The sequence below is a fragment of the Amyelois transitella genome, chromosome 4 (genome assembly GCF_032362555.1).
Source record: "Amyelois transitella isolate CPQ chromosome 4, ilAmyTran1.1, whole genome shotgun sequence".
Lineage (NCBI taxonomy): Eukaryota > Metazoa > Arthropoda > Insecta > Lepidoptera > Pyralidae > Amyelois > Amyelois transitella.
This window is the reverse complement of record NC_083507.1, coordinates 2,310,974-2,326,617: the sequence shown is the minus strand read 5'-3', so window position 1 is coordinate 2,326,617 and position 15,644 is coordinate 2,310,974. Positions and strand designations below refer to the sequence as shown.

The 15,644-nt window shown below is 35.6% G+C and overlaps 2 protein-coding genes across 2 annotated transcripts in view; both read right to left on the bottom strand.

The window, feature by feature from the left end:
* Window positions 1-172: 172 nt before the first annotated feature.
* Window positions 173-2,703, bottom strand: LOC106129402 (zinc finger protein 595). Its single transcript, XM_013327955.2, has one exon. The coding sequence runs from the start codon at window positions 2,536-2,538 to the stop codon at window positions 1,111-1,113; it is 1,428 nt and encodes a 475-aa protein (XP_013183409.2). The 5' UTR covers window positions 2,539-2,703; the 3' UTR covers window positions 173-1,110.
* A 1,000-nt stretch (window positions 2,704-3,703) lies between these two features.
* The window catches only part of LOC106129400 (uncharacterized), a 57,358-nt gene continuing 45,417 nt past the window's right edge, over window positions 3,704-15,644 (bottom strand). Inside the window, exons 3-7 of the mRNA XM_013327954.2 lie at window positions 9,429-9,587; window positions 8,086-8,269; window positions 7,551-7,787; window positions 6,993-7,130; window positions 3,704-6,059 (exon numbers count right to left, since the gene is read on the bottom strand). Of these exons, the coding sequence (XP_013183408.2) occupies window positions 5,824-6,059; window positions 6,993-7,130; window positions 7,551-7,787; window positions 8,086-8,269; window positions 9,429-9,587 (954 nt within the window). The 3' untranslated portion in view covers window positions 3,704-5,823. The remainder of the gene's footprint in view (window positions 6,060-6,992; window positions 7,131-7,550; window positions 7,788-8,085; window positions 8,270-9,428; window positions 9,588-15,644) is intronic.

The following is a 15,644-nucleotide window of genomic DNA, read 5'->3' as shown; positions in this document are numbered from 1 at the left end:
AAAAGAATGAAAGGCCACGTTTAGGAATCGTGGTTCAAATAGTGACAGCTATTAAAACAAGTAATATTTATAAAAGGCGATACAAAATAACAACAAATAAATTAATATTGTTTATTTATATGATAAATATTATAATACAATAAAGAAGTTTCTTTAAAAATTAATACTCACAATATTGCACGATATTGCACAATTTTCAATGAAAATTTTACCTACACTTCCATGTACTACAGAATCTACTGTTCTCTTCTCATTGCGACTGTAAAGTCAATCAAGGAAAGGGTCTCTTCGTTCAGGCAATTGGCTAGCAACCTGTCATCTGCTGTGACTATTGGCTCTGTCTACCACACAAGGGGTAAATATGCGAGAAGCGTGTGTGTGTGATGAGGAAACATATATCAATTAAACATCAAATACATACATATATCACATCTTTATCTCATAAATTGGAAGACAGAGTCAATAAATCTTATAAATTACGATCAAAATAAATAGGTATATCTCGGAATGACAGCATCATTACGCATTATTTGAATGCTAACCGATGCTCTTACGGTGAGGCAAAATATCGTGAAGAAATCTGCACATTCAAGCAACTTTATCATGAAACAATACATGTTTCCCTGCAAAGGTTGCGGTGATCAGATGTGAGTCCCGTCGCATAAATATATCTCACTTTCATCTTTGGGGGATCCCGGTTGCACCCTCCACATGAGTGTTTCGGGGCCCGGGGTTCGCCTTCCGACTTTTCTCACTCCACTTGATTCGGTTTCAATTCGAGCCAATGGACTGAAATCCGAGGACGCTGAAAACCGAATTTCATCTTTTGCGACGTCCAGCCATGATCTTTTCGGTCTGCCCCTTTTACCTGGGCCCGGCGGTAGAGGCTTGACCCGACATCTGTTCCCCAAGTAGTCTGCCGTAGGTGGCTCTCCTGCATTTTGTCAGCTACGTCACAGACATAAAGGCTGCCGCGGATATATGAGTAACCTGACTCACCCAATCTGAGATCATAGTCCTTAAGGCATGTCATGGGCTCCTCTCCAGAAAGGTGAGGTTACATACCTGGACTAAAACCAGGTGGTTCAATGCTGCCAGGTAAACATATTTCTATTTCTCTTTAATTTTGGTTGAAGTCCCATCATCTTTATTCAATTCATTTTTGACTAAAACCGGTTTATGAGGTAACAGTTCTTTGTGTTTGATCTTCATGTGTTTAGAAAGAGAGTCCTTCTTGAAATATTTTTTATCACAAAATAGGCAATGAAATTTCTTCTCTGTTTCTGTATGCTTCAGGACATGCTGTGCTAATGGAAGAGTATTATCAAAAAACCTTCGGCATATACTGCAGTAAATATTTAAGCCCGAGTGTTTTACTTGGTGTTTGTTTACCACTCCGATGCTGTGAGATCGATAATCACATAATTTACATTTGTACCAATTTTGCTTTAAACTGTGTTTATGGCGTTTGTGGTTACACAATTCAGATAAAGTGAAGAAAGATATAGCACATTTCTCGCAGGTGTACGACTTTACTCCGGTGTGGCGAACCATATGCATTATTAAACTCTTCTTGGACCTAAACATCTTTTTGCAAATATCGCACTGACATTTTTGGGCAGTGTGCCTTTGCAAATGCTTATACACTCTGTTTCGTCCCCGCACTATTTTACCGCAATACTGACATGTTATTTCTACTTTGTAAATCCCATGAGCGTTTTCCATGTGGCCTTCCATGGAACTTAATTGAGTGTACTTCTTGTCACACAAACGACACTTAACTGGTCTCTCACCACTGTGTGTTAGGTAATGACAATTTACATCTTTGAATCTCCGTGAACTGTATGGGCATTCTTTGCATAAGAACAGTCTTGATTTACCTGTTCCTTGTACAGTTACATTTTTCGTCGCCAAGCATGATTTCAATTTAGCTTTGACATGACGATTTAATGCTTTGTAACTTTTGAATGTGCGTTTACAAATTTGACATATCAGTGCTTCATATAGATGGACTTTCTTCCAATGCACACGTAATTTACACTTCGTTCGAAAGGAACCGCCACAATCGTGGCATATTAATTTTAAATCTATTGATTTACTTGGCTTTGGTGGAATGTCGACTTCAATACAAGTATTATCAAAACTTTCGTCTAAATATTCTGTGTCTAAGCATTCTTCTTCGCATTCCCCATTCTTCAAATCTTCAGTTTTCAATTCTAATTTCACATCATCGGCGTCCAATTCTCCTTTCACATCATTATTTTCTTCATTAATATTATTTGTGTGTAACAAAAGTAAATTCGAAGTTTCACATTTTCGTTTAAAATTGATGACAGTATCCAGTTCCAGTAAACATTCCGGACAAATTTTCTCAGGTAAACCATCGTTTTGCTTGATACCTACGGTGGTTATTGTGTTTATGTGTTCTGAGATGAGAGAATCTCTGTATGTTTGGAAGAGAGACAAACCTTTTTGGTCTTCGAATAGATCAGTTCTCAAACAAACTCTACAAACATTTTTATGCCCTTGCTGAGCCATTGTGTTCACCGCATTATTAAGACACGCAAATTAGCTTAGAACATTCTTAGCCAGCTCGACCTTAAATAAGATTTTATGTAAAGTTTTTGAAGTTTTGTCATTGTTTTTAGTAAACAAAAATGAAACGATAGTGAAGTTAATGTACCTAATTTTTTTATCCCTTCCTACGACGGCATCAGTCAGCTTGCATTGACGTTGGCGTATAATGTTTGATTTGACATTGACATAGTTACCTTACTTTCTACTCATTGCTTTCTACTGACATCTGACAGCTTCCCGTGGGATTACCATATCGAGACCATTTTTCCCAATGTTATTTTAAATCGTGCTGGTGAAAATAGTCTTCCGATCATAAACAACATGAACTATTAAAATGGTTCGCCTCGAACGTAGACCTCACGAACACTTTTAACGTAATTGTGTAAAATCTCAAAGACTACTTTACTAATTTTGAAAAAACTTCGTTCGATTTCTAAAAGTTATATACCTACATACATATATCGTGTAACTAACATACATAAATGTATTTTCTACCCAAGTTGATTGGTAGGTATATATCTAGTCCATTTATTTAGGTACTTTTGTAGGTGGATAAACAATCTTGAAAGACTTTGTAGCGGGAGCGATGTTTTGGCTCGACTGTCACCAAAGGGAAGATCTTCCGCGAGGCTAAGTGTTATGTCTAGGAAACCGCGACTCCGACGATTTTGAGTCGGAGGTTGTATATACATCTCTTCATTTATATCAATCTTTAAAATCTTTGTAATCGCGATTTAGATTTTTTGCTGCTATTGGCTGAGCGCGTCAATTTCTTCGCGATGATTGACAGTTGTTGTCTGATTGGCTGTTGTGACATGTGGCGTATAGATGCCGCCACAACTTCATCAAAATATACATTTAGAAATAAAATATAGATAATCCCAAAAGTAATTCAATAAGACATCTGTAATTTAATTTTGTTTTCCCTTCTCGTCGTTATGAAATAATTCAGAAATGTATTTTTCAATAAAAACTTACCTACCTTGAGAAATAAAAATCGTACCTTGACGGTATATAAATTTGATAACTAAATCCTTTGCATAGGAGGAATTCCTAAGATGCAAATAATAAAGCAGCTTTTATGCGGGCTTAGCTACCGTTTACCTATTAAAATAAAACGCAGATATTAGAAATAAATACCTATTTAATTTTCAATATTTTCACTATAAATATCACTTTTATCATGTTACAATTAGGTATTAAATGGAATTATTTTATAGCAAGCTAGTGATATACTTAGCAGTAAAATTATTATAATTACAACAGATCCTAAGAGACTAGTCAATACTTATGAGTTGTTTTATTATTTACAATATATAATAATCGCAATCTTTATGGACATTTTCAAAACTAAATTGATTTTTGGAGAAACAATTTAATAAATAACAATCTCAAATTGATGAAAATATTGTCAAACTTTTTATCAGGTTTCCGTACATATACAGTGTAAAACATTAGACGAAGAAAATACACAAACGGGTTGCTATACAAGAAAATGAAAAAGTTATAACAATTCTTGTCGATAAGTGAATACTTATTTTTATATACAATATGTCAATAAAATTACAGTTATGATATGCACGTCATGATATAATTTTATGTTATGACTTAAAACAACACACTTATATCTCCAAATTTAAATTTCAGGAATTTGGGGCAGTGTCATATAAGAATAAAAATATATTTTAAAAGGACTCACTCGTGACATTAAGTAGGTTGTACACTATCGATGAGCAAGCATATTATCAAAATTCCACAGATAAAATCCGCATTTGCAAGGCACAATAACATCACATTACACAAAAAGTTCTACTTTGGTCCCCAAGATTTCATGAGATTTTTCTTCAAATACAAAGCAATACCATCACGCTCACACCCTTCAAAATTTGATGCTCAACTGAAACTTCTTAAGTTATTTCTCATTTAAAATTTGGTGCTATCATTCTTAGCAAGAGGTCATTCGTTATAAATACACACACCTTATATCGTTTTATACTTTTGGCTGTTATACTAGCCCCTCATCTTAAAATAGTATCCCCCGTGTTCATAAACCTTCCTTCACAAGTATGTTAATGTTACTTCATAAAAATTAAAAGCTTAAAAGCATTTGATATAGGATAGGTATTCTAATATTGTAAATAAAAAAGCTTGTAACTCTGTTTGTTTGTAAGGGGTAATGTTGGGAAATACTGAACCAATCACAAAAATTCTTTCACCGTTAAGAATGTACATCATTTACGGCTATGTACGTACCACGGGCAAAGCTGTGGTGGGCCGCTTGTATACTTAACATACAAGTAATGAGGTCAACTCCATATCATTTACAAGTACAATGATTGCCATACATTTTTTTTTTATATTGCCCGTACATTGCATACATACTTTATAACACTCTTACTTAAATACCGGTAAAGATTCCAGTAAAGGCACGATTATTCTTGAACCTCTCAAATTTCAAACGCTAATAAAATCTACCTACCTACAATCTGTAACTGTGTTTAATACAAATTGTACGATCAATAAAATCTCAATTTAGATCTCATTAAGTGTTTTTTTTTTTGCGAAAACCAGTTTTATTAACTATGTTTAATACCATCGCCTGTTTTTATTAATTCATTAATTAAATACTATATCTGTGAGAAGCGTAGTGGTAAGTCCGAATCAAAAACTACACAATCATTGACACAACATCGAAAAAAATAAGAACGCAATTTTATAGTTTAAAGCCATCTTTGTTATGATAAACTTAATGAAATTAGATACATACACTAAGGTACCTACTTGAATGAAAATATATGACTTTAAATATTTAAGACGTTATAATTTAACTGTATTTGACATAAGTTGCACCCATTCAACATTTTAAGGGCCGTAATGTATAAAGATATGATCTAGTCGCCTTACTATTTATGCCGTAATTGCAGGCGTAAACCATAGACGTTGAAGAAAATACTCCCAAATTTTTTGGAAGTTAAAATACATTAAATATGGCAACACAGTAATTTACAGGAGAAACCCTATTCCCACAGAATTCGGAATAAATCACATTGCTAACAGAAACAAAATGCGACAAAAAGATTTATTATAATTTTAATTCCCTAATGAATAATGGTTAGTCTGTACTTAAGTTTGGTCTATAAAATACTGTCCTACATAAAATTCATAATAGTCAATAATCACACAAAAAAATAACACTACACTTCTCAAAGACGAAAATTGAAATATACTACCTAACTAAACATTCACTCAGTCCGGCTCCTGGTGGGAGCAGTGTGGTACTGGCGTTGGTGATGATTTGAATGCTCGCGGGAACAGTGAGGAGTAGGAGGGGGGCGGTTCGTACTCTGGTGGGGATGGGGGGAGGGGGGACTGGAAGAGTTGCTGCGAGGCTGCTGTGACGGTCACTGTGGGGGAGAGGTCGATGCACGCTGGCGGTATGTTGAGCGGCGTGTCTGATGGCTTGGAGCGTTTACAGCAGCATTCTGTTGAGGAAAATATGTTGTGATAACGTAAGTAATATCTAGATAGTTATTTTTCCAGCCTTCCTAGATCAAAACCTGGTCTCCGGGACAGCCGCCTGAAGACCAGGGTTTTCATCTAGGAGACTGGTTCGTGCAAGTAATTCACTGAAAATCAGCGCATTGTGTAACCTCATCATACACATGCATATGCTGAGTGGAAACCCTTTTGGTCGCATCATGTATTCTTTTTTTTATTTCTATGTTTATGAATGAAAATGTAATGTTACATCTTGCGCCAAATAAACATTTTTCTTTCTTTCTTTCTTTCTTCTTTCTAATTACCTCTCTTGCAACAACTACAACAACCATTAAATTGTGGTCATCCGAATCCATACCTTCTCCGCAAGGAAGTAAGCGTGATAAACACCAGGATAAGGTTAGTAACCTCATGATCAATAAAATCAATTATGGACAGGTATTTAAGTAACTGGTAGTCCAGCTTTTAGCATTATCCAATATAGGCTAGGTTCCCCTGCATAGCTTGCAAAGGTTAGACGAGAGAGTCTTCACGTTAAAACCTGAGTCTCTAGAAAACTCTCCAGAGAGGTGAGGATGTAACCCAGTTTAGCGTGAGATCATACATACATACATACATATGGTCACGTCTATTCTATATCCCTTGCGGGGTAGACAGAGCCAACAGTCTTGAAAAGACCGAATGGCCCCGTTCAGCTATTTGGCTTAACGATAGAATTGAGATTCAACTAGTGACAGGTTGCTAGCCCATCGCCTAAAAAAGAATCCCAAGTTTGTAAGCCTTTCCCTTAGTCGCTTTTTACGACATCCATGAGAAAGAGATGGAGTGGTCCTATTCTTTTTTGTATTGGTGCCGGGAGCCAAACGGCACGTTTAGCGTGAGAAGTAAGACAATATAGTAAAAAATAGATATCTTACCCCAAGCTAAGCAGAACATAAGGATGGTGGCACAGACTAACATGCCAACAACCAGATAGCTCCAGGGTCCATATGGCTTCAGGGCCGCAGCGAACTCCATGAAAGCGTTGGACTTCTGCTCGCCTTCGGTGATTTTCACTGGAATTAAAAGAAGTTAAATTAATTTTCCTCCTCTTTTATTAAGACTAGAATTAGCCCTTAAAATGGACGGTTGACGACTATTTGCATCTCCAAAAATCCTTATCTAGTCAATGATAACTGACTGCTTACCAAAAAAAAGTTCTTTCGGGATATAGTAAACATTGCCATAAGTAGTTGGTGGCTGTGGTTGGCCCACTGCAAGGCATCTTTCGGACACACATTCTCAGTGATAAAGACCACCAGATAAAATTTAGAAAGTTTTTATCCTAATGAAGATAAATAATGAATGAATTTTCCTACGTCATATTCTCAAGAGTACGAATAAATAGAAACCTGTTTTAATGTAACCTGATTTTTAATGAATAAAAATCAGGTTACATTAAAACAGGTTACACTGTCAGTTATAATACCACTTACTTATCACAGAAGGCTTCGTCATCCCATCGGACTGGTCCAGTCCCAACAGCTCTTGGTTCCTCGCGGCGAACCTCCTCAGCAGCTCCAAGAGCGGGGGCTCCCGGCGGTGGGAACACGCGCTGGGTTCCTCATCTTCACCGCCAGGGCAGTGCCGGACGCCATCGCAGACCAGGTCCGAGGATATGCACAGGCCGGTGGCACCACATGTGTATTGGGAGTCGTTGTTGCAGATTGCTCCTGGAATGACAAATTTTGCATTAGTCAAAAATAACTTGGCATTTAAGAAAGTGAACCTTATGTTTTACGTTAGATACTAAATTTAAAATGATTGGTAGTTAATGAATCTCATTCTGTTCGGTCTTCATCTCAAACTATCGATTTACATACCATTTTGACATCAAACACTCTTTTTCTGCTTAATAGGAGATAGAAACGAAGATACCAAACAAATCTAATCTCATACAATCAATTAATGATTTAATGCTATTCTGAAATGGTTCTACACTTTTTTACTGATGTGCTTCTTCTTACTTACCGCTATTTACGGCTGTGACGACCAGTCTCAGTTTCTCCGTGTGCTGATAAGGAGAAGTGGGGGGGTTCCACACGATCCTGATCTTCTGCGGCAGCAGTTTCGGACCAGCCCGCGCTGCAATGGCGGCCGCGTTCCCGCCACACAGCTGTAGCCGCCATATTGGTGTCTTTGAGTCACCAATAAACTGGAATTACCATAAATTACAGACTTTATAACCTGACAGACAAGATAATATTCAATTAATTAAACAGGCTGTTGGGATTCGTTTATTAATGTAACTCGTTTTACTTCTGTGACTTCACTACAATAGATACATAATGTTATAATTTGAGTTAATCAGTTTGGATTATAGATAAATATAATGAATATGGGTAAGGCTCCCCTGTAAGTTCACGGAGATCAGCCGAGGGTCGCTTCTTACAAAACCTGACTTCCCCAAACCTGGATCTTGGTCATATGCGACCCCGGGCTCTTCTCTAAAGAGGCGAAGACTAACCCCAGAAGAATGAAGACTAACACCCGAAGGGTGATACAGTGAACGTCCTATAGAAATGTTTAAGAACATTGAGAAGGTATGTCTTAAGTTCTAATAAGAAACCTAATTCTCTCTATAAGATTAGACATAATTGTACCTTTCTTTTCTGAATTGGATTACATATCTGTAGCTGAAACTAATCATTATAATATCCGATGACCTTAATAAAGTGTTGCTGATACGAGTATACTTATGTTTATTGACCATTGTAGCCGAAGTTTTAAATAAGAAAAGCTGCGTAAATACACTGAGGCACGCTAAGGCTAAAATTCCCCTTGACCCAAATGTCGCAGAACTAATTGACCCGGACCAAAAACACCTGCTTGAGACTTGACTCATCTTACATGCTAAAGTTGGGAAACTTTTTGCGAAATATGAGCAGAGAATTGTTCGTATTACTAATGATATGAGGTAAACCATATATCTATTCTGTACACTAGATAATTATTTATTAACGCCCTACACACAATTAGGAACTAAGCTTGGAAACCAATAAGGCTAGACTATCAACACTCAAATCAACTAGATCTACTTATAATAGCCTAAATTTGGACAAAACTTCAGGACGTATAGGTAAACTGCTTTGCTTTCAAATACTAACTTAATGTGGGTTGCACCATATAATTATAACGATAACCAAACCATTACGAGCTTGCTTGGTGTTGCACCACTTAAGGATTCGATTATTTATAGCCAAACCAAGGCTATGATGCAATTCAAGCTCAGAGCTCGAAAATTAAACGAAACATCGTCTACCTCGATGACTTTGTCACTTACTAAAGCAAGTTTAGGAACTTCAAATACTTACAATCAACAGCTTGCAAGCGTCAGTACTATTAGCGACCGGGGCCGCCTGATCACTAGAAGTGTCCTGGGCGTGGGTTCCGCTCCTAGCGCTCCATTTCCGACCGGACCCTGGGAGAGGCGCCTCGAAGTCGTTGAACGTCCGCTCCCAGTCAAATGATTCCTGGAATTAAAGAAGAACGTTTTTAATTTATGTTGATAACTGCAATTGGTGCATTGGTTGAGGTGATATTTGAACCTGTGACTTTCTACACATCACGCATTTTAACCTTACCCATTCGACCACCGACGCTTATTTTATAGAAAAGCGTTCTTAGAACAATAATACCTACGACAGGCATTCTATATTTGGTTAAGTCATAACGCCTAATTAGTTTAGAATTTCTCTAATATTTCATAACAATAACCAAGTGTTTTGCCTGTAATTGACAACTCGTTAGCGGACATTTTAAGATCACCTTTTTAGTTAACAGACGTCAAGAGGTTTTTATTCTTTATTCGGTGTTAATGTTAGATAATCATGCAATGATGTTTCCTAGTTAAGAACTACGACTTCCGAAATCGTTAAAATTATATTATTATCTTAATGGAACCTGAAAAGATTATAATAGTTCCTAGTTTGTTAAAATCGATAGTTAAACGTTCAAATTATGTAGCTGCGGTCCGGTGCTACGCTTCCGAGGTTTGGGGATAAAAACTTTTATTCTTGTGCATTGAATCTCATCTAAATTCATCTAGATTTTGCGTGATGGAGTAACACACACACACAACCCTACAAACTTTATGATATTAGTAGGATAGGGGTTTTATAATAATGGTCTTTTCTTCTTCTTTGTGTAAAAACTGTCTTACCAAATCTAGGATTATGATCAAAGGCACACCTTGGCTCCTCATCAGAGAGCTGAAGATGTAACCAGGACTAACGCTAGGTGGAAAAAAGACTTGCGTCCCAAATCTCTTCAATGCCTACATCATAGTCATTGACATTTATAAACACTTTTTTTTTATACGAAACACAATAGAACACAGTGCCAAATGGAGAACGCGGACACGACGCCATATAAATAAAATCTTGAATTATTTATACGTACGTACAATTTACGTACTGCGTACGAAAGATGCATTTTTAACCAGTCTATTGTTCCAAGATTTTGTTATTTACAGATTTTCTGCACGCCCTGACTTCGTCCGCGTGGAATCATTCCCCAGGGGACTCCGGGAAGCCTATATGTTATTCTGGGTTTTCAGTTAACTTCATACCAATTCATCGTAATCGGTTGAGTAGTTTTTGCGTGAAAAAGTAACAAACATCTGATATTACTACTACTACGTACTGACAATATTTGCATTTATAATATTAGTAGGATTCAATCATTCAAGATTGAAATATGGCTTGGAAACTGTTCTTGGTACCTTGGTAGGAAGTAGTGTTCATATTTTAATATGTGCATTCGTCCACGATTTAGATTGAAGATATATATATATTTGTAAATTGCCGTCCGGTGAAAAAAAGGTGCGAACCTAGCTGACAGATAAAGTTGACTTATTCGAGAATTTTATAAATTTAAATAATTTGCTACCCTGAAGATGAAAATTTATTTTACAGATCACATTTCCCACAAATCAATACAAAATAAGCCATAAATATAAATCAGAAAAACTACGGCAACATACATACATAAAATCACGCCTCTTTCCCGGAGGGGTAGGCAGAGACTACTTCTTTCTACTTGCTACGATCTCTGCATACTTCCTTCGCTTCATCCACATTCATAACTCACTTCATGCAAGTTCGGCGGTTTCGGGTAAAACTACGGCAAATAAACGATAATTACTAGATATTACGTAAATTAGGTAGACGTACGAGTTACACATACAATGAGGTTTATTTTCGTATCATTTGTGTCAACACAATACCCATTTTTTGTATTCTTCACGATGACATTCTAAGGTCGAATAGATTTTTTTGGTAAATGAAAATTTTGAAAGGAAATTTCTGCCATGATTTCACCTTCATCGATATTAATCTTTGATTATTTTTTATTTAAATGTCATTAAACTTAGGTTGTAGATATATTTATAATTAAGTTAACGTCTACAAGATACCATGAATCCTATTTTATATATAAATCACTTTCTTATAAACTTGGTAGTTGAAAATCTATTCATCATTAAACCATTTAGCTGAACCTTACCACGTAGGTAAGGGATAAAGACGTGATAAGGTGTAAAAGGAAATGTGTTTGATAATTTTTAAATAAGTCGTAATAATCGACTCGAAGAACAAGATCACACAGTATTTTGATCACATTACAATACAAAGATTAATAAAAGCAATTTTTTCTTTAAAAAATATATCTTACTCTATTTTGGCAATCAGTTCTTAATACATAGTTTCAAGAAGAGTAGAATACTAAGGACGACTCCGCTTTTGCCTGCCATTTACTTAAATAGAGAAAAAAGTGACAAACACAAACATTGCATTTGAAAATTTTAGAGGTTTTCAAATATCGTTTGCTGAGCGCCTTGTGAAGCCCCCGTGCGCCCCTGTCCCACGAACCAAGTGTCTCGACACCAAAAGGTATTAAGTCATACTGGGTATCGAGTGAATGGCATATACAGACTTTCTTCTCTCTCCTCTTTTTAACAAGAAAAAGAAGTTTCCTTGTTATTCTCACCCATAGAAATTTAGATGGCAATGAACTAAAGAATAGTATGAATGCAACATTTCGCATACAACAGTGCATTGTTCCACACCTTAGGTAAGATATCGCATTGTTTTCATAACTCTATTGTTAGAATTTCCATTTTTTATCGGGTCTCACTTAATTAGCACGAGTTTTGTAAAGTTAACGAGAAAGGGCAAAATTTTCATACACACATACGTACGTAACCCCTTACAGAATAGACAGAGCCAACAGTCTAAAAAAGGTAGTAATGCCTTATTCAGCTATACATATATTGAGATTCAAATAGTTCAAGTTCAATGCGTATGAAAATTTTTGAAAATTTCACACACACGTCACTCTTACACCCTTACAAGACTCATATCATATTCATATAATCACGTCTATATCCCTTGCGGGGTAGATAGAGCAGTCTTGAAAGACTGACAGGCCACATTCAGCTGTATGGCATTATAATGGAATTGAGATTCGAGTGAGAGTGCCGGCAACCAAACGACACTTGAAATATTCTTCTATAAATTATCCTTTGACTTTTTCCTACATTTGTTATTGATCCTCCGAGGGATAGGCTTAATAGTAAACTAGGGATTCTGTAGGCGATGGGCTGGCGACCTGTCACTATTTGAATTTCAATTCTATCATTTAACCAAACAGCTGAACGTGGCCTATAAGTCTTTTCAATATTTATCGGCTCTGTTTACCCTGCAAGAGAATATGATAATTTATAGAAAGAATAATTTTTTTTACGCAATCCACATAATAATATTTAAAAATAATTTATATTATTACTCAGTCCACAGGATAATTAAAAAAAAATTTTTTTTGTTTTAATGCAGTCCATAAAGTTATATCGCAAAATGTCACATACATTTTTATCGTCATTCATCACAAGACATACAAACATACATAGAACATAAAACAAGCCCTTTACTGAACCAGGTGGCCTAAGACCTTGTTATCGCCTTGGACCTAGGTAATAGCACATATTGTGTGCACTTACCACAGATTACGTAGCTATGACTATGTTTATAGTCACACAAGGTTAGTGTTTGTTGAGATATGCGCTATGATAATGTAATATGATAGGATGGGTAAGACTGTAAATCAAGGTTCCCATTGATTCAATGCCGTTCCACCTATCCATCCATACATATAATAGAATTGTAACTGACAGATGTCTGTACTTAAAAATACATACATATGTAGGTACATACAAATATCACGCCTCTCTCCCAGAGTGGTAAGCGGAGCCTCTGTAATTTTTGAATAGGACCAGTTCGTCTATTTCCCATGGATGTCGTAAAATGCGATAAAGGGTATATTTCTACTAGTCACGATTTGAATCTTATTACATAATTAAGCCATTAAGCTGAACGTTGCTTTTAAGTCTTTGCGAGACTGTTGGGTCTGTCTACCCCGTGAGGTATAAAGAAATATGTATGCATCGAAAAAAGTATGCAGTGATTTTGGCAAGTGGAAAAATATAGTCTCCGTCTACCCGGGAAGAGGGCGTGATTATTTTTATATATGTTAATAAAAGTCATCTCGTATAATAAAAACATTAGTATATGTGACTCTTCTGGTATTTACTTATGTAACAGCGTCGTAACCAGCTCACTATCATATCATAACAGATTTAATTGATCCATATAACTTTATAATTATAAAATTTATTGTGTAATGTTTGTTTATTAATTAAATACCTGATGTAAAGCAATAATATATGTCACAAAGATTTTATGTTTGATCGTTCTCAGAAAAAATCACATATATTATATACATACTTATATGACATATATTATATATAATTATATATATTTGAATTACATGGTTGACTGGAAGAAATCCCTCATAGGGGTAAGTACCTACTACAAAATAATTGTTATGTACAATAAAGTAGGTATTTACAAACAAGTAGATATTCTCAAAATCCTAACAGCTGAACGTGGCCTGTCAAGTCTTTCAAGACTGCTGGTTCTGTCTTCCCCGCAAAGGATATAGACGTGATTATATTAATGAATGAATAAATAACACATAAACGTGAAGAACAAAGGTGCCACTTATTTCAATAGAATTTAAATTGATTTTTTATTTCTGATTTTTATGCCTTTCCAGTTATAATGTACAAGAATTAGCGCTGATCAGCAAAAACCAGCGTACGTGATCGGCAGAAGGTTGTCTGGTGGTTGTAACTTGTAAGATCATTCCGTATGTACTTGCATAATGGCCGATCATTCAGTTGCAAGGTCGTGAATGGTGACAGGATAATTTTTATGTCATAATTTTTCACTTCATAGCAAATATAAGAAGAAATCTATTTCAAATAAGTACTCTCCCCATTTTTTTTAAACGTTGGAAGAAATTTCATACGAATCAGCTTCGTGCATTCTTATTTCGAGTATTCCTCTAACTGTATGTATGTAAATACCTAAAATAAATATATACGAGACAAATTACACAGATTGAGTTAACTTCGAATCTCAAATTCGGGGCTTGTGTTACCCGTGTGTTATATTAACTCAACGATACTTTACTTTAAAATAAATACTTATATACAAAAACATCCAAGAACCAATATAAAAATGACATACATATAAGACAATAAAAATGTCCAACTTTTAGATTTTTCATCTTTTGATATTTTCATAAAGAATTGTCTGGGTTTAATGAGTCATTTCTCTACAATCTTGATCTTCACCATCTTGTTTTTTAAAAAATGCTGCACAATTTTAATGAAGACATCTTCGGGCTTCGGTGTGCGAGAACCGTTAACGTACGTGATGTCAAGAAGGTTGCATCGGGGCTGCATTTCTTTGTAAAATCTTTTAACATACAGTTAGTTATAAGAAACGGTAAAATATAACGTTTACATTTAAGGTAACGATGATTTCCTTATGTTCCAGAAACAGATCGGAGTTAAATTGAATCAAATAAACTAGTAGGTAATTTATCGAAGTGTTTAAGAAAATAAAGTTCTTTTACAAACGCATCATTTAAATACTACAGTAGTAGTAAGTAAACAATTATTAATGAGCAACAGTCACACAAAAAAAAACCCTAATTCGGTATAGTTGTTACCATCAGAATATTATACTACCCAGATAAAAAGCGGAGATTAATAAAACTAACGATACTTATAAAAAAACCCGGTAAACACAAATTACTGATATTTCACATTTTCAAACCGTAAACATGCGATCGATTTGTTAAAGGCGCAGTCGAACAGTGAAACTTCCTTTTTCGTCAAGCAGAGTGAGACCGGTCAGTCAGTTTTCTCTCTTATAAAATAACAGGTTGCTGCTAAAAATAGCATGCACGTCGTTCAATATTCCTGTCATGTCGAGGCGGCGGACATTTACCATATCGAACATATGCTAAGTCGATATTTGCTAAATTATTCTACGTCTTTATGCGCAAAGGAAACGTTTTATTTCATTTAAGCTATGCTTTTCTGTGTCTTTGTGTAATAGCTCTTATTACTGGTACATGTAGTGTAGAACTTTAAAAAGTCTTGGAACTAATAAAACGGAACT